At 41.7% G+C, this 23127-nt stretch overlaps 1 protein-coding gene across 5 annotated transcripts in view; it reads right to left on the bottom strand.

Annotated features, from left to right (window-relative positions):
• nos1apa (nitric oxide synthase 1 (neuronal) adaptor protein a) overlaps positions 1–23127 on the bottom strand; it is a 207120-nt gene that overhangs the window by 46775 nt on the left and 137218 nt on the right. For all 5 annotated transcript variants that reach the window (XM_028588159.1, XM_028588160.1, XM_028588163.1 and 2 more), the window contains one exon: positions 16767–16936. In XM_028588159.1, the coding sequence (XP_028443960.1) occupies positions 16767–16936 (170 nt within the window). The remainder of the gene's footprint in view (positions 1–16766; positions 16937–23127) is intronic.

Raw genomic sequence — 23127 nt, 5'->3', positions numbered from 1 at the left:
TTCATGGTATAGTGGGCGGAGAAAGGCGCCGATGAACTGCAGGTTTGGTAAATACGACGTAAGCTGAAGTATCACAGCGTGCGCGTTCTGCGGGTTGGCTATGGCGCTGATAACGCTACGTTCGCAAATGTACGTACATCTGGCCCTGAATGGTTTGGCTGACGCCAATTTCTTAAAAGAAATATTATTGCACCATCCAACATTGTGTTTTACTTTACTTTTTATATATTTTACAAACTTTTTACGGATATTTATCGGATTCTTAGCAAGTTGAGACCAACAGTTTTTCAAAACACAGTTCACAAAAAGTTGCAAGATTGAAGATGCAGACACACAGGGAGAAAGAGAGAAAAGGACTGACTAATGAATAAATAAATATAATCGGGACAAGCATTGGCATCAATAAAATGCCTTGGAGAACCAGCCATCATCCAAACAAGAATCTGAATTTGAAATGTAGAAATGTTGATTAGTTGCAGCCATGAATGAGCGGTGCTGAGAATGCAGATCAGTAGCTCTAAGATGCTCCGATCCAACAATAATGAGCTTTGGGACTCAGTTCTCCTCCATCTAACGCTTTCAAGCATCCTAATTGTTTCAAGGCTGCAGTAACAAGTCACACATTGCGCCCTCTTCATCATTCAACCAGTCAAAAATATGTTTTGTTGTGCAGATATGGTGACCTAATCACACTACGGCTTTAAATAAAGCATCAGCACCATTTAGTATCTGAGGGTAATTATGAAATCAAAGCTAGCAACAACTGGACGTGGGGAAGTTATTAATATATCTAAGACACCTCATTGCTACAAAGTGGACAATCACATGTGTCAAACTCAAGGCCCGCGGGCCAAATCCGGGCCCCTTGCAAATTCTGATCCGGCCTGCATATCAATTTAGGTTCACAATATATTTTGGCCCACCTAGTTGTGCGCCAAACAAAAAACATGGGAAACTGTTTTTCAATGTGCAATTACGTGACACTCAAAGCAGAATTTGGCAAATTTGCCAACTTTGAGACTCAGAAATTCCCACAGAAGCAGAGGGTTTGCATATTCAGGCTGTGAAAGAGCTTGTTGTGAGTCAGCTGTGTGGTAGCCTACTTAGAAAATGTAATCATTGTTTTAGCTTGATTTGCTAAATTCTAAGATGGCTTTGGAACATTTTTGCTGACTTTTTCAGGGCTTTATGTGGACCAAACTGTAAGTGAGAAGACTATATGAGACATGCAATAATTGAGTCAAAGATATTTGACTTTTTCGATGAAATAAAAGCATGTCAATAAACTCTACATGTCTGGCCCTTGATGTGATTCTCTGTTTTCCAGTGTGGCACTTAGCGAAATCGAGTTTGACACTCGAGTTTGAAATAAAAAAAGAGTGCTCCAAGGTGCACGGTTGGTTTAGAGAACAAAAAAGCACTCTCAAACCACTGCTGAGACCTGGATATAATCCACGCAGGAGGGGCATCTCTTTCCTTGCTGTCCTTGGAAACACATTTGGCACTGTTCAATGTTTGGAAGCCACTCACGACAATGTTTCTGGTGTTGGGGGGGGTTAAGAGTGACCGAGCGCAAATTTAGCAAGTGACTGACACAGGTTGACGGTCCATCTTCCATATGGAAGACTTTGCCTCATTTACAGTTGTTATTTCACGTGTCTCAAATCCAGATAAAATATTGCTATGCGTGTTGAAGACGGATGCATTAACAGCCTTTCAACATCTGGCTAGAATGCAACCAGATTTCAACTCATCTGTAATGATATATTCATGCATTGACACTTGGCTTTTTTTTCCTGTTTTCCAGTTTTTTTGCTTATGAAAAGCAAAAACGACACAGACATATACTTAACAAGTGGCCAGAAAAGAGATTCAAACATGAATGGCATGATGTGTGGGCGAAAAAAAAGAAGATGTGCCTTAAGTGTAAATTGGATATCTCATTCCTCAATCCATCAAATTGTTATATCAGAGAATGGGTGCTCCCAGTAGGCTGTGTGTATCAGACACTGTTAGTGTTTTAGAGTTTACCCTGTGATGTAAGACAAATCCAATCCAACCTTATTCAACAGGCGCCATCGGAGCTGATGCAACAGCAAGAAACAAGGAGAAGACACAAGGTGGTTGTGAATGTAGATCATATTTTAAAGTTAATCCATTTAACATGGAACAACTGCCTTTGATTTTTGAAGCGCTGATGTCGGAAAGTACGTTAGCAAGTTCCTGCTGCAGAGCAGTCCAAAGGAATGTTTTGAATACACATGAGGCTAAAAGAAATGAGAATTGCTTGCTGTATGCATGTTTGGCTTTACACCTTTACAACAGCTGGATGTGAAGCATTTTTTAAAAAGCTGTTTCATGGCTGCCAAGTTTGAACAATTAGGTTGCTGACTGAATCCAAACAATGTCACATCACTAGCGGGCGACGCAGGTGACTGGAGTCGCAACGCCAAATGACGGTCGGCAAACAAGGGGACACCTAAATTAAATTGAACCTGAACCCGCCTTAAGGAATCCATGCCAAAACACTTCTGCCATCTGTCTCTCCTTAAGCACCTTCTGGGGACACAGACAATGATGAACGCACAACACAATACACACACACACACACACACACACACACACACACACACACACACACACACACACACAACTAGAGGAATATATATGACTGATGGCCTGTGTGAGCTGAATCTTTTAGCTTAATAAGAGAAAATTATCCATGTTGACAGTTTTTTTTTTGGTGCTATCACATGATAAATATCAGGGCAGAAGGCTGTGTTAAAAAGCGAATTTGTTTGACTCCTCAGAAAGATGTCGGATCACATAAAATGAGCTCACTTTCTCTCAAAGTGTCTGTTTAATACAGATGCATCATTCACCTTTTTCTCTCCATAGAAGCTACTTGCAGACACCTGAAGTGACACCCTTCCCACCTAAGTAAAGGGTGTTAAACAAGACTGCTGCTTTCGCTTTGAAACAGTGAGTGTTGAACGGGGGAGGTTTAGTGACTGGAAGAGTGAATGAGATGATTCAGAAGGAAATCTAACAGAGGAGAAATGGTGCTTTCAAGCACTGTGGACACAGAAACTATTCTCAATTATACAGAAATGGAAAAAGAAGACCGACTTAAATAGACTGTCAGCAGCCGCAGAATAAGATACGACACAAATGGAAAAGAAATCCCATTCTGAGTGTGTGTGTGTGTGTGTGTGTGTGTGTGTGTGTGTGTGTGGGGGGGGGTGTTCTGACAGTTTTTCGAAGGTCTGACAATCCGTTCTAAAGACGCACTGTGGCAGCATAACGATGCTGAACCCACTGAGAATTAACACCCCAGTTTAGCAACGCTACTCTAGCTATTAGCCTCTTTTAGCCCATTCATTGGAGAAATACAAACAAGCTGAGTATATGTGTACATGCCACTCGCCCGGCACCAAACAACAGAGAGCAGAAGTGAAATATTAGCTGATGAAGAAATCCCAATCCCAACATCTGCAGCTAGGGTTAGACACAGATCTGGGTAAAAACGTAGTCTGATAATCACACTTGCCATTTTGTTTCACTTCATTCATTTGAACCACTTAACACATCCCAGAAGTAAAACCTGACCAGAGCTAAAAGGAGTTTAAATACTGGGCTAACCTTTGTCTGTTGGACAAAACCATTAATTCAATGGGATGATGTGTCTGCACACAACTGTTTGCTAACATGTTAGCCATAGGAGCTTGATGAGCTTACAACTTGATTATATCATATCAAGATTATTCCAGGTGGTGACAAATCTTGTCATGCAGCTTTAACAGCACTTTAAATAAGCAACCCAAATATTTAAAGAGTAAATTAAAGAGCAAGGTGGAGGTGAACATTTTCCCCTTCTAGGCCCAATTTTTTTTTTTACTAAAATATGTCACCTAGTTTGACCTGTAATTATAACATCCCCTTCAGCCAATAACTGCAATTTAAAAAATGCCACAAAATGTGCAGCTATGAAGATTGGATGGAAAATTATTCTAAGTAATGGCATGATGCTTGAAGTGCCCCCTTGAAAAAACGGATGACCGAGGTAGAAAGGGTTGCACACAGGATAAAATGTCTTAAGGGATGTTTAGTTGGGCAAGAAAATATGGGTGTTTGAGGTGTTCAGTAGATGAATATTATTACTGAAACTTGTAATCTTTTTGTTAAAAAGTTAATTCATAAAAAAAATGCTTCAGTAGTGACAAGATCAATCATTTTTAAAGTTGGTTAACTTGGTTGATGGACTTATGGACAACAATGATCCAAAGTGACCAATTTGGATCATGTACGAATACGCCCACACATTCAATACACACTAACACACTTTCCATCACACAGTTAGCAGTTTGTTGAGTGAAGACTTGTATATCCTAAGCCTCTGTAGCATCCAAACTTGTTTAGCGGTGTCAAAGCCAATTAGAGAAGACAGCAGAGTAGAATATTTAAACTGAATGGGGAGGGGGGAGTTAGAGAGGATAGAGAAAACCAGCCTACCACTGAAATTCCTCATACAGTAACTGCTGGAGAATGGCCTGCCTGAGGAAATGCTCGCTATTAGCATCTAATTCGCACACATGCACATGGCACTAAGCAGACAACTGGAGTCTTCCTTTATCTTTTGGCCTCTTGTTGTACTCACAGTGTGGCAAAATGAAGTGGGGGAAAAAACAGGGAAGTGAAAGAGGGGTTGAAAAAAGGAAGGTGAAAGTGAGACGGAAAGGAAACTAAAGATAGATGACATGGGATAAAGGAAGTCTTTATTTATCTACCACCAGCTGTGATTATACAAGCCACACACATACCCACACCCACCTACACCCACCCACCCACACACACACACACACACACCAAGAGATCTGGCTTCCTTCACTGCTGACAGCCTTGGCTACAGATTTACAACTTCATCAAGGGCTCTCGAGAAAAAGCCAGCGAGATCACTCTACTGAGGCTCTGCATGGAATATCAGACCATACCATCAGTCATTATATAGTAGTAGAGAGGATCTTGTGAAGATGTTCACAATAATCACACTTTCCCCTGTTTCTAAGAATATTCAGTTAATAAAATATCCCCTCACAATGTTTGAGTCTGTAATGGTAACTTACATTTCATATGGAGTAAACTAATTATGCTCCCAATGAAAAGAGCAGGTACCGCTGCCACCTTGAGATTTGTGACATCAAATTGTGCCCACAGTGTATGATGTTAGAAATGGGAGTAAATCAGGCATGTTGGTGGTGTTTTCTGAAGCAGCAGGCAGCTGTATTTGGCAAAACAAGCTCTAAAAACCCACTGAACACTACCTACATGTACACTAAATGGCAATGACAGACGAAGGTAGCGAATAACTGGTGAACATAGAGGAGCAGTTAGCAGTTAAAGAGCTAGACGTTTCCCTCACGAGTTGGTGGAAAGAAAAACCAGAGGTAAAAGGAGAGTGAATATTGGTCAGGTAGGCAGACACACAACTTGGAATAAATGAATGCTAATGTTGCTCTATATCTGCTGGATGTGTAAGGAGGTAACGGTTTGTTAAAATGTTCTGCTATACTAACTCAAAAGGTAATAATAGTGATGTATTTGAAAAACAAAACAAACCAGTTATTGTAGATTTAAGTAATCAGATTAAGAGGGATATTATGAGAAGATAAATGAAGTTTTTACATCGTAAGTGTTAACCTTGTTGATTTGGTAAGTTGATCCATGCAACAAGCAGGTAAGCAAACTATTTCAACGGACCAAAAATCCTTTTGACTATTTTCTATGCAGCACGCTGAACGGTGCTTACAGAGCTAACCAGTGTTACAGTAACTGATTATAACCATTGGTTTTTTTATTCTTCTTTAGCTAGCAAACTATTCTTTTACAAGCCCGGACTTCAGGCATGAGTTATATGTAACATAAGCTTAGTCGGCAAGATTTTCTACTCGAGCAAAATCCAAGAACTGATGTGTTCCTTGAAACACAGAACATGGCTGCACTGCACTCTGGTCTCCTGAGTGTATTACTAGTGGTAACCTTGCTATCAGGTTAATATATTCGGCAAGGTCTTAAAAAAAGAAAAAAAAACTATATTCACAGAAAAGAAAATCATTTCTTTGGCTTTTGAATTTCTAGTGTGAACAAGCTTTCGGGTCAATGTCCAAGTCAAATACAACACACTGGACTACAGTCGCTAACACATGTGGTTGTGTGAACCTTGTGCACTGAACACTCAGACATTCCTGGCAAAATATATTGAATGTCAGCACAAAAATCAGGCTAATGGAGTGGAAAGTCAATTGATAGAACCATATAGAGAGAGAGAAAGAGAGAGAGGAGAAACAAGGCCAATGTGTGGAAGTAAAAGTGTGTCCCTTTTAACCAGTCCCCCGAAAAATTTGACTTTTATGAAAACAATGGCCAGGCTGATTCACACCTGAAAAAAACAACTGATAAATCCTGGACTGGCTCAGCTCTGCTTCAGGTCAAAAAGTCACCGTTTTACACTCCTCATTGGGCAAATTGTGGTTTGTTATCAGCTGAGAACTCATCGAAAAACAATCCCATGTGCAAGACGCACGGTTAGCTGCCTCCTACATGGGATGAAACCAGCTCAACATACCATAACGTTATCAGGTATGCATGTATGAAAGCAGATGTGGATAAAAATACACAAGAATAAGGAATGTGATGATGCTACGGTCTGTACGAAGACAGGCCTTGTGACTCCTGGTTGGCAGCCTTAAGTTGAATCCCAACTTTACAAGTCCACACACACACACACACACACACACACACACACACACACACACACACACACACAAACACTTGCTAAAAAAAATCAAACCATCTATTAAAAGGGGCTATCAAACGAAGTGACATTAGCAGGGGAAAAAATGTGATCTCGACTCTCCAATATAAAGAGCAATAGTCTCACACAAACCCACTGAGTTTACAATCAGTGAAAAGTTTCCAGGCTGCATTTTTATTGCCTGCCCGTGTGTGAAGAGTATTGGAAAGATAAGTCTCTGTCCTGCAAGGCTTCTGAGGAGACAACCTGAGACATTTTTTGTGTGTGTCCCTGAGACATTGAGATGCTGAGTTAAGGCAGAGGAGAAGTGGATGTTGTTGTTAGCTGTGGTCAGAAGGATGGAGAATGGAGGGAGACTTTAGACGAGGGGATCTCAACCATTTTAGATGTTGGGACCAGCAATCTGGCAAAGAGTGGTCTTGCGAACCGGTATGGGGGGCTGGGTTGGGGGAGTCTAATTTAAAAAAATCTTCTCCAGACGTGTTTAAAACATTTTTTTTGAATACCATTTTCTCTCTGATCAGGGGTTTTTCCCCACATTGTTCTCCCTCATTAGAAGCTTTGAATATGCAAATGTGTTGGACTCCAGTGTATGCGCACTCAAGCAGATTGTAAATTCTTCCATGCCTAATTTCTTAATCTTAATCTTCCTGGCACTGCAGCATCTCGTCTAGATTGATGGCTGCGAAATGTGCATCAACTAATCTATTTCCAAGTCACACAAACAGGAAAGCTGTAATTTCTACCATTTCAGGTTTAACTCCATTTCCTCCCACCTGCCTCCCACGCAAGTCCTCGTGTCATCATCACACTGTTGTCCTGAGGCCAGGTAAGCAATCCTACGCCTGAAAGCCACATCCAGGATGTTTACAGTCTCACTGGATAAAAGAAATGACGACCTACAGTAAGCTTTCACAGCGAGGAACAGACATTCACACTTTGAACCTAACCTAGCCTGTAGTGCACTGTGCTCATGTTTGGACACAGTTTCCTGATGCAGTGCGTCCGTAGAATTTCAAGTGGTCAGTTTTCTGTTTGCATACCAATTGCTCAGCTACCATTCATATAAATCCAATTCAATTAATTGTTTATTTAAAAGAGAAAACGACATTTAGTAAAACAAAACAACTTAAACAAATTAATAATGAATCCAACCCAATCCAACGCAGCAGCACTTGATCATTTTGGTGAGAAGCAAATCAAAAAGAGGAGTTCCTCTAACACTTGCACCATTATTACTGCTGCTTTTCACCAGTGATTATATACTGAAAACATGCACTGCACAAGGACTGAAAATTAGTATTAGTAAGTATTAAAGTTTTGTATACACATGTCCGAGCCTCCCGGACGGGTGAACAGGAGCTCGTTGCCAGCTTGTCATAACGGTTCAGGATCAGAAAAACTAGTCCTAGTATACTTAGTGCCAAATTATATTGTTCTTTTATAGAAATGTCTTGGAAATGATTAGTGATTTATTTGGAAATTGTGGACCTGTGAAATAAAGCATTTCCAAAAACAAATATGTCATTACTTTGAGACTTTAGACTCAGGACCAGAAGCAACAAAAACACGATCAGGGCATTCTTACTTTTAAAGGGGCGCTATGCAGTTTTGGCAATTTCTTCGCTGTTTTCTCACTTTTTGCTTGCAGGTTTCTCTATAGAGCTCCACCTACAGCTTCGGAATAGATATTTGGCAGCTCCTATGTTTACTCGTGTGACTCCTCGCTCCGTCAGTCTGCCGTTTCCTCTTCCTCTGTTCCTCCGACAATGCTTTCCTAGCTTTCTGCTTCAGCCATGACGATAGTGTGAAAAACTCCATCGCTACCTTCTTCTTATAGCTAGCCGGTTCCTGTACGTGTGCAGTGATGTGAATCAATTCGTTACATCGGCGGCCAAAATTTGCAAGGGGTTTTTTCCACTCACAGGCGCAAGGGGGAAACGGGACGACCACCATTCAACCTGAAAAAAAGTCATATAACCATTCCAATGACTCCGAAGCTGTTCAGTTAAGGTAAATTAAGCTAAAAAAAAAAAAAAAAAAAAAAACTGCATAGTTCCCCTTTAAATGAGCTCCGTGACTTCCAACAAGAAATGTTAACAGTCACTTTAAACAGAGGTCCCCTGACCCCGTGGGCCCATAGCCCCGTGCACCCACTCAGTAATCTGTCCATGTTAGGTCGTGATAGCCTAAAACAATCGAGGCACGCTAATGATGGGACGAGAGAGGAAAAAAAAAAAAAAAAAAAAGAGAAAAAGAAAGAGAGTGCTGTCAGTGGAGTGCTGCCTGTAGCGCTACACTCATGGATCAGAGTGTCTACACCTGCCTGACAGCATCTGAAAGTGGGCCAGAGACCAAACCTCTACCAAAGCAATTTGTTGTACAGCCACACTTTAAAGCCTAGGTGAAAAACACACACACACACACACACACACACACACACACAAAAGTCTATATTACTATCTTTGTGGGGACATGTCATTGACATAATGCATTCCCTAGCCCCTTATCCTAACCTTAACCATCCCAACTGAATGCCTAACCTTAACCCTTACCCTCACCCTAACCATAACCTAATTCTGACCCTAATCCTAAAACCAAGTCTAAACCCTCAAACAACCCTTTAAACTCGTGGGGTCCCCACAAGGCTGTGCAGACCCCACAATTATACTGTAGTCCCCGGTTTTTCTACCCCACGAATATAGTAAAACAGGTACACACACCCACACGCACACATACACGCACACACACACACACCCACACACACAACTAAACAAAAGCCTCTTGAAATGTGTAAAATGCAGTTCTCTCTAAAATGTGACTCTGGCCTTTCCAATTTGTCTTGTAGTGGCAGCCCTTCTAATACCGGAGGCAAGCCTTTTAACAACGTCCTAAGTCAACCTCATGGACACAAAGCCCAAAGGTAGGATTGATGGGATGCTCTCCGAGTCCTGCGGGATCGTTTGAATGCAGGGCGCCGAGGGATTTGTCAGTCTAACCGGAGCTGGCGGAAAGAGACTGAACTTTTACACTCACAGGCTGCTTTGGCTTTCATGACCTTCCAGGGAAACCTTGTAGTGAATCAAATCCCTCTGCTCGGGAAAATACACACACGGTTGTGTAATAAAAATACATACACACGGGCACTAACGTAAAGGCACGTACACTCACACACATCTTGTTCAATGTAACCTTTGCCCACTTATCCCTGCACATATCCCATTTAATCTGTCAAGCTGTTAAAGAGTGACAAATGTGTCAAATTAAAAAATACTGAAAAGAAAACATAGTTAATGTACGTGCAAACAGAGCTACACAAACTCTAACACACACAGACACACACTTCCTCCAATGACCTACGAATAGAGGTTGTTGCTGAGAGCTCGTTGTTTCACTGATTTCACGCCCTGTTGCTTTCAATCAGGGGCTGTAATGAAAGGTCTCATAACTCATAACATTAATGGGACCCATGGCTTGTTAAACAGCTGAATAGCCTGGTTTTGTAACTCGAAATTAGGACCCAAAAAATGGCTCTCAAAGCCTGTCTCAGGGGAGTCTCCATGTGGTGAGTGAACAGGTATGTTTCAGCGAGTTCGGAGCCTAAGGTGACATGACGTTCTCATTTGGGTCATGATGAAAAGTTGAATAAACTCTGGAGTGTTGCCTAAGAGCCCGTCTGTTCATTTTGTACCATTAATTAGACTGCCTAAGGAATGACCTAATTACCCTGAGTTAACTACAGATAAGGGCTTTTCCTGCAAAGGGGAATGTTTGACACTTTTAGGTTGTGCTGGCGTAGGGCTGTCCTCGACTAAAGAAATTCTTCGACTAACACTTATACGATTTTGTCGACTAATCGATTAGTTAATTTAATTGACAGAGCTGTGCGCTTTGAGAGGTGGTTAAGACTAGAAAAGCACAATATAAATGTAGTTAATTAACCATCTGTAAAACTGAGTTTCTCCACAATTAATCCTGCAAAAGCACCACTTTAAATCTTGTGTTTACCATAAATGTGCTCAGAAGATTCTTGGAAGTAATTATAGTAATAAGTAATTAAGCATGAAAAAGCATAAAAAATGACTAATCGACAAAAGAAATCTTAGTTGACTAAGACCAAAACGACCGATTAGTCGACTAATCGACTAAGAGGTGGCAGCCCTAGCTGGCAGATATATGTCCCCTGAGATAACTGCATGGCTAAAATCAAAAAGCTGCAACTTTTCAGGACACAACTTCTCTCTTAAAAATGCTATGGAACGTAGTGTGGTAGTATGGACTCTCAATGTAACAAATCAAACTAATGGGATAGTTATGGGAAAAAAGAGAGCTTAAGAGAGAAGTTCAAACCCTGCTTACTTTTGCACCTCGGCAAACTTGGCAAATGGCTGCGTAAAGTCGGTGTCATTGTCAGAAAACTGTTGGATGCAGCTCCCCAATTCCGCTGTCAGAAGAGGTTTTCAGTAGGCCTGTACTCAATTGAAGAAATTCTTAGTCGACTAACACTCATTCAATTGTATTGACTAATCGATTAGTTGATTTTAATTAGATCTGTAAATCTGAGTTTCTCCGCAAAGAGTGATGCAAAAGCACCACTTTAATTCTTGTGTTTACCAGAGATGTGCTCGTAAGTTTCTTGGAAATAAGTCATTCAGCATGAAAAAAGCATAAAACATGACTAATCGACTAAAGAAATCTAAGTTGACTAAGACCAAAAAGACCAATCAGTCGACTAATCGACTAAGAGGGAGCAGCCCTAGTTTTCAGACGCGGTTAGACAATCCAACAAGCACTTTGTTTGACTGTTTGGCTTCTAAAACACTGGTAAAGTTAGGTTAAATGTTTTAAAAAGCCAGTTTGAAATGATCTTTCCTTACATGAAAGTGTTAATCACGCTTTAGTTGCCAGGAGCAGCGGGATCGGGGAAAATAATGAAACGTATTGACAGTGAATTTTGTGTTGACAGTGGTGCATCTTGAAAACATGAAAATCAATAATTTCTCCAAATGGATTGTAAATGGAAGAGAAGATTGCAATCAAATATAAACAAACATAAAAAAATATATATATTTAACCTTAAAATAAAGACGAAAACAATTTGTAGGGCACAAAGGAGCCAGTTCCACTGTTGGAAAAGTGTAGTGTTAGTTTTTCCAAAATGTTTCTTATACCCCGTTTACATGTATATGGTTATTTTGAAAAACTGAGCCATTTCCCTTCGTTTGTGCCCTTCGTTTACACGCAAACGGAGAATTTACCTATGAAAACGATTGTTTCTCAAAACTCCGGCCAGAGTGGAGATTTGGTAAATCTTCATTTGCACGTTTGCTTGTAAACTGAGACAAACCATAGACAGTTAAATAAATGGACCAATAGATCCCGTGTCTCTGGACGGAGACCAGTGAAGGATATTAGAAGCACTTTTCCGGTGAGCGCTGAGCGTTACTGAGCAGCCTCCAACTGAGAGAGACGACGTAGATGTGATGTGAGCAACGTGTCTGAAAGTTGTAAGTCTTCTGGTAGCTGTGCCAAGAGAAATCTCAGTCATTATCAATCTTACAGAGACTGAGAGCGTAGGTATATGTAAGGAGATAACATGGGCACAGGCTAATTATTGCTAACTAAAATGCTAGTTAACATTAGTAATTAAACTTAAACAGCTAATGTAAGTCGAAACTGCCTGCGAGCTTCTCCTGTACTATACGGTAATTCCTCTACTATGGTTACGACACAATCGTTAGCCTATTTTTACAAAAACGTCTGCTACGGGGCCATAACGTGAGGTACAAGGTAATGGAGCCTTTTGTACATTGTCTTGTTTCTTTAGAAAAAAACAATGGACAAATAGAGTCTTTAAACGCTTCAGATGTAAAGTTATTCGCAGTCAAAGTGACGTCAAAATGAATGGCAGTCACTGGGATGCTAACGGGGGGGTGAGTGCTTGTTAGCATCAAAATTGCGCCATCGGAGCTACGCTTGCCAGACGCTCACTTACCCACTTGAGACAAACGGAGGTTTAGGCAGCCGAGGAAGTGAGGAAGAGAAGAGAGAGGAAGTGATTTGTTGCTATTGTTGCTATTTTCGGGATTCTGATTGGCTAACTTGGGCTTGAGTGTCTCGTTACACTGCCACCTACATGTCTGGTGTGCTCTTGGCGGCATTGACGGCATATATACACGGGTACGTGTAAACGAACACTTTTATGAAAACGGAGAGGTTAAATTGTCCGTTTATGAAAACGATATCTAGTCTCATATCACAATATCGATATAATATCGATATATTGCCCAGCCCTAACTGAGGGCATACTGTCCCTGTGAGGTCATGATTGTGCACAGCAGTACCTGGGAGTCGAGCACTCCCACTGTGAATAAAAGTAGGCTCACAGGACTAAGACTTCGAGCATTCGATAAGAGACACTGTATGAGTTGTTTCCACGTAACTGCTCCATTTTACAAGATTAAAAGAACAGCTACCTGTTTGATTCCGACACTGACTCTGAGAATCATTTTTCGAACACCTTCCCTCTATCCTTGTCCACTACCTCAATAAGCACAGCCAGGCGGTGGGAAGTAGTACCAAAAAAAACAACATAAAATGATTATTATGCACTACACACTATTGTTGCAAACTTGATGCAGAGCCCAAAGTCTCAAGGCATAGAGAAGTGTAATAAACATCACACTACGCTACGCATCTCTCTGCCCTCATCATGCAGTGTCGTCCTCCCAGTGCCGCCTCGATCAAAAACTCAATTACACCCCTGCATACTACTGTAAATCCCAGTAAACAACAGCTTCAACGCTGCTCTGCCAGCCGAGCCACACCGCCGCGCTCACACACACTTCCAGACAGGACATTTCTCTGGCTATGAATAGCCTGGTGGTGGGGGCTTTTCCACAGGCCGGAGAGCAGACAGTCTGACTGAGCTGTATCAAATCTCCAACACTATGAGGCCGCACAAACACAAACACATACGCTGGATGACTAGCGTAGTAGTCTTGGAGCTCCACATACTGCTGAGAGCTTCTGAATAGAAACCAAGTAGTGGGAGCTATTTCTATACTCATGCCACACACAAACACAGAGTTGGTGTTAACTTGATTTTACTGGTGGTTAATACAGGCATGTATATTAAAATCAAAGTGAAAATACTCTTTCATTTCAGGCTTCAAGGATCCTCAAAGAAATAAAACTAGGCAATCTGAAAGCTTGTTTAAACTTTGGCTATCCTCTGTCAGACTCAGGGGGTCAGCCTGATCCAAAGGGACGGAACAGACATTTGATTTCCAGCCAGGTTTCCTAGCCTTAACGTGAACTGACTCTAGATTTGTATGCACAAACAGACGTGTTTTTATCGCTGTCCTTGTGTGGACCTTTCTTTCTTTAACCTCTGGGTCATCAGGGCACCGTGTTCTTTACTTTTATGCCCTTGTTTGATGACGTTGGCTGCATGATGTGCTGCAGGAAAGTCAGTCCTCCTAACATGATAAAAGAACACTTTCAAAGCAGTCAATCCCTGGGGCAACCTCTTGCTCACCCAGTTTGCTGCGTGTCATCCCCCATCTCTCTCCCACCTTTCCTGTTTATCCACTGTCACCTTCTAATAAAGGAAAAAAGCCCCAAAAAATAATCTTAAAAAAAAAAGAAAAAGCAGTCAATCCCCTTAACAGTTTCATGAAATAAGTCAAGTGCATGTCTAGACAAATACATGTTTTATGCTGAGCTTCAACCTTTCCTTTATTGTGTTATATATCTTTTTTGTGCACGTTATAGGTTTCCAAAGTGAAAAAGCCCAAAGTCCACCCCAAAGGGGGACTTACCATCTCCAACAGAAAACACTGTTCACAAACTGCTCCAAACAGCTCTATTGTAGTCCAGCCTTTACTTCAGAGACAAACATGGTCACTTTGTAACACATGTTATAATGCTCGCCTAGCTGCTAGCGTAGCACGCCCTCATACTCTGCTTCTGACTGGCTAGTAATCCTTATTTAGGTATTGACAGGCCTGTCACGATAACAAATTTTGCTGGACGATAAACTGTCCCAGAAATGATTAAGATAAATGATAATATTGTCATTCTGAGACCATTTTCATCTAATATAATGATAATGACATAATAATGCAGGTACACCTTTTCAAAGATCAATACAATTTTATTTCTAAAGAATATTTAACACTGGAGCTAGAAGACATTTTAAATATCCACAATATGTGAACAAAACAACCAAAAACAATAAATAAAATGGACTCTAAGTCTCGGTTAACAAAAAATGCACTAAAAAAAAAAAAAACACAACCAAAAACAATAAAGAAAATGGAAATGTTTCCGGGCTGCGATAATTTCCATTTAAAAATGATCGAGCTCATTTTTATTTATCATGCGATTAATTGATTCATTGCGACAGGCCTAGGTACTGAGCTTGTGCAACTCCCAACAAAGATGTAACAGAAGTGCATTCTGCAGTTTAAATACACTCACCTAAAGGATTATTAGGAACACCATACTAATACTGTGTTTGACCCTATCCTATCAATCTGGGCCAACATTTCTAAAGAATGCTTCCAGCACCTTGTTGAATCAATGACACAAAGAATTAAGGCAGTTCTGAAGGCGAAAGGGATCCCCCACACCGTTACACCCCCACCACCACCAGCCTGCCCAGTGGTAACAAGGCATCACAGATCCATGTTCTCATTCGGTTTACGTCAAATTCTGACTCAGAAATCGAGACTCATGAGAGCAGGCAACATTTTTCCAGTCTTCAACTGTCCAATTTTGGTGAGCTTGTGCAAATTGTAGCCTCATTTTCCTATTTTTAGTGGAGATGAGTTGTACCCGGTGGGGTCTTCTGCTGGTGTAGCCCATCCACCTCAAGGTTGTGCGTGTTGCGGCTTCACAAATGCCTTGCTGCATACCTCGGTTGTAACGAGTAGTTATTTGAGTCAAAGTTGATCTACTATGAGCTGGAATCAGTCGGCCCATTCTCCTCTGAACTGTAGCATCAACAAGGCATTTTCACTCCCCAGGACTGCAGCATACTGGATGTTTGTCCTTTTTCAGACCATTCATTGTAAACCCTAGAAATGGTTGTGCGTGAGAATCCCAGTAACTGAGCAGATTGTGAACTACTCAGACCAGCCCATCTGGCACCAACAACCATGCCACGCTAAAAGTTGCTTAGATCACCTTTCTTTCCCATTTTGACATTCAGATTGGAGTTCAGGAGATTGTCTAGACCTGGACCACCCCCCTAAATGCATTGAAGCAGTTGCCATGTGATTGGTTGATTAAATAATTTTATTAACGTGAAATTTAACAGGTGTTCCTAATAATGCTTTAGGCGAGTGTAGTTCAGCAAGTGTGTAAAATCCAAAGGATGCTTTGAAATTTGACTGACTGTTGCACTTTTTTGTGTAATTAATAAAGTAATCCGATACAGAACCAGTAATACTGACACAGGAATGATGAACTCAAAAGTACAATATAAAGAAGCGTACACGCACGCACACACGCACACACACACACACACAGTGTGGCACTATCTTTGTGGGGACCCGTCACAATGCATTCCCTAGCCCGTTACCCTAACCTTAACCATCACAACTAAATGCCTAACCTTAACCCTTGCCCTAACCATAACCATCACAACTAAATGCCTAAACTTAACCCTTACCCTAACCCTAACCATAACCTAATTCTAACCCTAATCCTAAAACCAAGTCTTAACCCTCAAACAGCCCTTTAATGTTGTGCGGTCCAGCATTTTGGCCCCACAAAGCTGTCCGGACCCCACAAGCATACTGCCGGTTTTTGGACCCCACAAATATAGTCAAACAAGAACTCACACACACACACACACACACACACACACACACACACACACACACACACACACACACACACACACACACACACACACACACACACACACACACACAGGATATTTTACCTTGCTCTCTGCACTCTTCAGGTCAGCTGTCTTGGCTGTGGCGTCCAGATCAGTCACCCCTCTGTTGAGGTTTGACTCCTCTGCTGCAGACACCTGGCTCACCTCCTCCGCATCGATGTCCGTCTCCTCGGTGACGGTCGGCGTCTTCTCCGCGCCCGTTAGCTCCCGAACTGTGCCGAGGAATGTACACACACATACAGGTGGATGAGCACGCATGCCTGCATACACACATGTAGGCATGAGCATGGCCACAAGCGCACACACACACATACACACATGGGCGGACACACATGAATACATTCAAGTAAGAAACATTATCCATAGAACCACAGCATACTGCATGCATGATTATGACTAAATGTATGTTTAAACTGTCTAGAGGAACTCTTAAGAGCTATAAAACAATGCAAATACAAATAGAGAACAATGCAGCCAGCACCCCCTTGTTTCATCAGAGTTTCCATATTGTGTTTTCAGTTTTTAAACATCGCTCTCATTACTGTTCATACATTTTTAATGGGACAAATTGGACCAGATTGGATACAGACCGTGTTTTTGCCGTAGCAGATGTCATTAACAATGGAGATCAACTCTGTTGCCCCGCGTATGAGACAAAATCAATGCAGACTGCAACAAAACCGTTTATGAGGAGCACTCTTACTGTTCTTCTTCTGCCCTCCACACTTGTTTAATCCAACAGGATTTTTTTTTAAATTATTTTTGGCAAAAGAAAACCATCCAGTTCAGTTCATTAAAACACAATGTTGAAAGCTGCGACAATTTGTACCAGATTGACACATTGGAACATTTAGAGTGTCTCTGTAGGAGAACACACATTAAGTCTACATTTTTTAAATATTCCAATAACGTCAACACCAAAAAAAAAGGTCTAAATTCCAGCAAGAGGTCCCGTGCTGATTCCACTAACTGATGAAACCCTTCTCAGAATCATAACACTGTCTTTGCCTTCAGCAGTCTGAACTGTGCTGAATATTTTACTATTTCATTTTGATTTGCCCCACCAGGCAATTCAACAGAAAACTAGTGTAACACTTGTTGTCCCAGTTGGAACACTTCTTCCACCTGACTACAAAGCCTGAGGTTGTCTCATATCCTCACACAGTTCAAATTCAATTGAATAAACAGGAAAATGTAAGTGCCAGTGTTCTACTTATGATGCTTTTTATTGTTTAAACCTTTACCGGGCAAAAACTATGTCAATAACTATGCATGCCGGGCGTATGCATAGTTGCACTCAAGGCTGCCTCTCCCCACAGCAAGTTTCATTACAAAAGCAATCATTTTAAAAAGATGAAAACGTGGTTATGATTACTCACTTTGGTAACTTGTATGCACTTCTTTATGGAACAAAAAAAAATCTTGAATTTAGATTAAGAGCAGAGCAACTAATAAGAGGTTAGTATTCTCTCTTTTTTTTTTTTGGGGGGTATTTTAGGCCTTTATTTATAGGACAGCCGAAGACATGAAAGGGGAGAGTGAGGGGAGAATGATATGCATCAAAGGGTCGCAGGTCGGAGTTGAACCCGCGGCCGCTGGGTCGAGGAGTAAACCTCTATATATGGGCGCGCAAGCTAACAAGTGAGCTACCCAGGCGCCCCAGGGGTAATACCGAGTTTATACAAAAAACATTAGGAACAGTTTGAAATTGGGAAATATGCTTATCTGGTGTCTTGGCCAGACTTCGAAGAGAAGATCAATACCACTCTCATGTCTTCTAAACGTGTCAAACTTGTCTCTTAGGTTGTCATTAGGTTGACATATTATTTTTGTCTTTTATTATCCAGTGCCTTACTCTATTTGGAATAATCTCTTCAACTTGACTGTAACTTGCAATAGCATCTAGTAATAAGATAGATGGAAAAGTAGGTCAAATGTTTACACTGCGTCGTGTGTATTTGTTTTGCCACACATTTTGACAAACCTCATCTCAGATTAACTCACTCACTCCAGATCGCTTTGAGTGTTCAATGTACATTTCTGCCGGCATTGGCTACTCGTATCCTTTCCTTTCCTTTCCTTTCCTTCACTGCTGCAGTGTCCTCTTCCTCTCCATCCTCCCCCTCCACTGTCCATCCCACATCCTCACCCCTCTTCTTCCATGCATACTCCCCTTCTTCCTTCTGTGCACCCTGCTCTTAGTGCTGTCCTCCCCCTCCACTTAAACCTTGTGCTTGATTACTTGCTGCCAGCTCTACTACTCGTTCTCTTCCTCCTACTTTCTACCCAGCTATCCGTGCTGTCCTGTCCTTCCTCCAGCCCTCTGTTTGCTGACATGTTTTCCTCCTGTTGTCTTCTTTGATCCTCCTCTTCCTGTTCTTCTCCATCTTCTCCCCTTCTCTGCCCTCACTTGCTATCCTTGGTTAACGTTGCCAATTGTCATTCATTCAGTCAGAAGAAATTGACACAGTTCCTTTGTGGAGAGACACATATCAAAATATATCCAACTGAACAAGTTATTTAATGGTTTTGTAAATGTTTCAATCACAAATAAAGTTTGGGTTAAACCCTGGAGCCATTCTGAATGATATGAGGTATTTTGTTTTGTTTTGAAGATTATTTTTTGGGCATTTTAGGCTTTTAATTGACAGGACAGCTGAACACATGAAAGGGGAGAGAGAGGGGGAATGACATGCAGCAAAGGGCCGCACGTCGGAGTCAAACCCGCAGCCCGCCGGGTCGAGGAGTAAACCTCTATATATGGGCACCTGCTCTACCAACTGAGCTATCTGGGCGCCCGATATGAGGTATTTTTGACAACAGGCTTTAAATGTATACAGTAGGTTATGTGTTTTCATATAAATTGTTATTCCTGTAGGTCCTTCATTAGTGGATTTATTGTTTTTATATATTTGCCTTTATTCAAGAATTAGTAGTGGAGATGGACAGGAAACACAAGAAGAGAGAGGGGAATGGCATGCAGCAAAGGTCAAAATAATACAGTTAGTACATCTTAAATGTGCAGTATAGCATAATGTACCTTTTATGCCAATATGCAACCTGTCTGACTTGTTTTTTTGACTAGTCCTTTCCGGTGCATGAATGACCAAATAAGCTATAACAATATAATAGTAAACTAAAATGATCTGGCTCACTTAAACTCCTGGCATTTTGAATATTACTTTAACAAGTGGAACTGCATTGGAAACATCTGGGTTCAGTTGTTAGTGATCACTGAGCTGCTGAATGGAACTTCAGGCCTGTGGCACTGTTAAATGTAATGGTAATATTACTAGGGGTGTGACGAGACACTTACTCCACGAGACGAGACACATCACGAGATTGGGTTCACGAGAACGAGACGAGACGAGATTTTTAAAAAAAAATTTAAAGAAATCCTCAATGATGAAATATATGAATGGAAAATAGTTTTTTTATTCAACTGACCTTGGCTTCTTTCTAGAGGTTTGGGACTACAGTGCGAGTTAAATGCGCGCGTGATGGGATGACGTACCTCGTTTCCAGTGTGTGGAGGAGTCGCCGAAATCCAACATTTTCCACCACAGAAAACGGCCTCATATCAGCTGCAATGAAAACGCCTATGTCCCTCGTTATTGCCGGGGCTCTTGCACTTACCGGTGGCAGAGATGCAAAGGCTTTTAGAGTTGTTTGCCCTTTTAATGTTTTCGTCGCGGGTGCAGTAGTTAGTAGAGAGCTGTGGTGGTGCTGTAAGTGTTTTTGCATAGTGCTCGTGTTAGCCGCGGTATACGGCATTTTTTTCTTACAATGTTTACATATTGCGTTCGTCTTGTCTGTCACTCTTTCGCCGTTTATTATTTCCGCAGGAAAACCAAAATGTTGCCACACAAATGATTTAAAAGTGGCAGGGGGATCTTCAATAGTAATTTCACGCTCCATCACGCTGACATAACATTGCCTCACGAGACAACTTTTCACCTCGACGAGAAATCTCGTCACGTTTTAATCTCACAAGATCTCGTAAAACGAGATCTCGTCACACCCTTAAATATTACTGTTCCACAGTTTGGCATTATTTTCCAGTGAGTGGGCTTTATTAGTTCCATTCATGTAAGCCATTTCTAAGCAGTTATTTGTTGTTAATTTGATTAAACTGTTCATTTGATGTTGCAGCATTTTGGACAATTGTTCTGAAACTGCACATTATTAGTATTAGTATTTCTGAGACGAAAACACATTTCCTCTGTAGATTCTGCTTGTTTTCCCTTCTCTTCTGACTCCCTGCTGCTCAAACCAGTTCCCATCTACTCCTCTCAAATTCACTTCCATATTTGATCTTTTCTTTACTCACTCCCATCCTCCATGATCCCAAGTTCCCTTTTCCTTTAATATCCATCTCTTCTTCCTCCTCCCCTCCACTATCTGTGTTTTCTTCCAGCTTTCCGTTTCTGTAATCCGATATCTTCCACTCTTCTTTCCCTTTTCCTTTCTTTGCCATGATAATTAGTTCTGAAGATAAGCTCATTGGCTGTGTGTGACGGCTCTTGTGCTGCGTAACACAGCATGACAGCGAGTGTGTGAGTGTGTGTGTACAGGCCAGAGTTTGTATGTGTGTGTGGGGCTCTTCCGTTATGTGTGGATGTACATTTATAGTGTGTGGGTGATCTGTGGGCTCATCAGCATGTGAAAGAGAGCTCGTCTCTGGAGGGCTGGAAGAGGGATGTGGAGATAACGGTACCCCGGCCTGGCGCGCTCAGCTCTGGGGGGGGGCTGACCAGTGGCTGCTGTAATGGCTGGAACGAGGGTGTGAAAGAGTTCCGATCGTGGACCCTTCCAACTGCTGAATCCCCGTGTCTGTCCTCTCAGACCCCTCTCAGAGCCACGTGGCCCTGGGCTGCAGTGAAGCTCATCCTGGCCAGGCACGAGGCAGCGGATAAAAGCAGCTCAGCCCGCCAGTGTTGCTGTGTGCTGCCTTCTTTCTTTGGGTTGACTCATCCATGACATTCACTCCAGCATCGGCTTCTCCTGCTCGCCAACTTGGGCACAATGCAAGCGGGAACAGGCACTTGTGTGTGTGTGTGGGGGAGGGTGGAGTGCGTGTACAGTACAATCTGTTTGTGCTATCTGAGAGCATATGACTGTGTTTGGACTTGGTAGTCAATTTCCAGCGCGGCCTTATTGATACAGTTCCATATTTCTTTCCATTCATTCCTTGTCTGTTTATCTTTCTAAAAGGGGTGAGGTATGCTCTGCAATACTACTGGGCTGAAACCTTCCTCACACAGGGGTGAATGGATCCTGGCTTCACCTTCCTTCCTGTCCCGATCCAAAAACCTTACAACCCCTCCCCAAATTCTTTAAAGAAACACTACAGCTTGGCATGTTTTTTTTACTTTTCTTTTCAAAACGGATCCTGGAGTCTCCTTTTCAGACACTTTCATCTTTTGTTTCTTTATTTTAGACCCATTTTTAGCAAACCCTATCTGCACACTAACGGTAGGGTTCCACACAACGAAATTTCGCTTCGCTCTCATTGAGGTTGAATGGAGACGAAATTCGCCCTGATTGGGCAAGATGAGAGCGAATCGCCAAGGGGAGCGAAATAAAGTTGACGAAAGTATAACTTTACTCAAACGAGGACCACTCGAGAACCAATCAGGTCCGCGTGTTTGTATTTGGAGGCGGGAGTTACAAAAAAAAGTCTGACAAAGATGGCGGAGATCATCAGCGCTGTATCATGAAAATTTGTATGTGATTAAAATGTTTCTACACGAACATTGGTACTTGTATCAACACAAATTGTGATTTATATGACACACAAACTTAGTCAGGGCACATACACCACTAAATAGACCACTGTATATGTTAGTTTAAACACTCAAACTTCTCAGCTAGCCGACATGCTAATTGCTAGTATGTTTGGACATTGGATTTCATTGTAGTCTAGCCAGGCAGCTAGCTAGCTAGGCTACTTGTGCATTTGTTTGATTACATGTTTTGTTGGCAAACATTGACACTTGTAGCAACACGGATTGTTGTTTATATGTCACACAAACTTAAAAAGGGCAAACACACCACCAAATAGACCACTGTATATAGTTTAAACACTCACAATTATTCAGCTAGCCGACGGACATTGCATTTCATTTTAAGCATAGCAAGGCAGCTAGGCTACATAGCCAGGTTACCAGAGCATATATGAGCTAACATTCTACCGATGGTTTGTGTTGTTTTCGTGACCACGCCCCCGAGGCAAACTTTCGCTGGCCGAAATTCGCGAGGTGTTTCGCTGTGTGGAACCCTACCGTAACAAACTGAACCCTGAACCGTTACACCACTCCACCACACATCTGCCTGCCTGTGTATTTTCTCTGTTGCATGTAAGCATCCTGTTGCGTTTACATCTTTTGAATCAACAGTTGGT

The sequence above is a fragment of the Perca flavescens genome, chromosome 9, assembly GCF_004354835.1.
Source record: "Perca flavescens isolate YP-PL-M2 chromosome 9, PFLA_1.0, whole genome shotgun sequence".
Taxonomy (NCBI): Eukaryota; Metazoa; Chordata; class Actinopteri; order Perciformes; family Percidae; genus Perca; species Perca flavescens.
The sequence above is the reverse complement of the archived record's forward strand: the minus strand, read 5'-3'. Positions and strand labels throughout refer to the sequence as shown.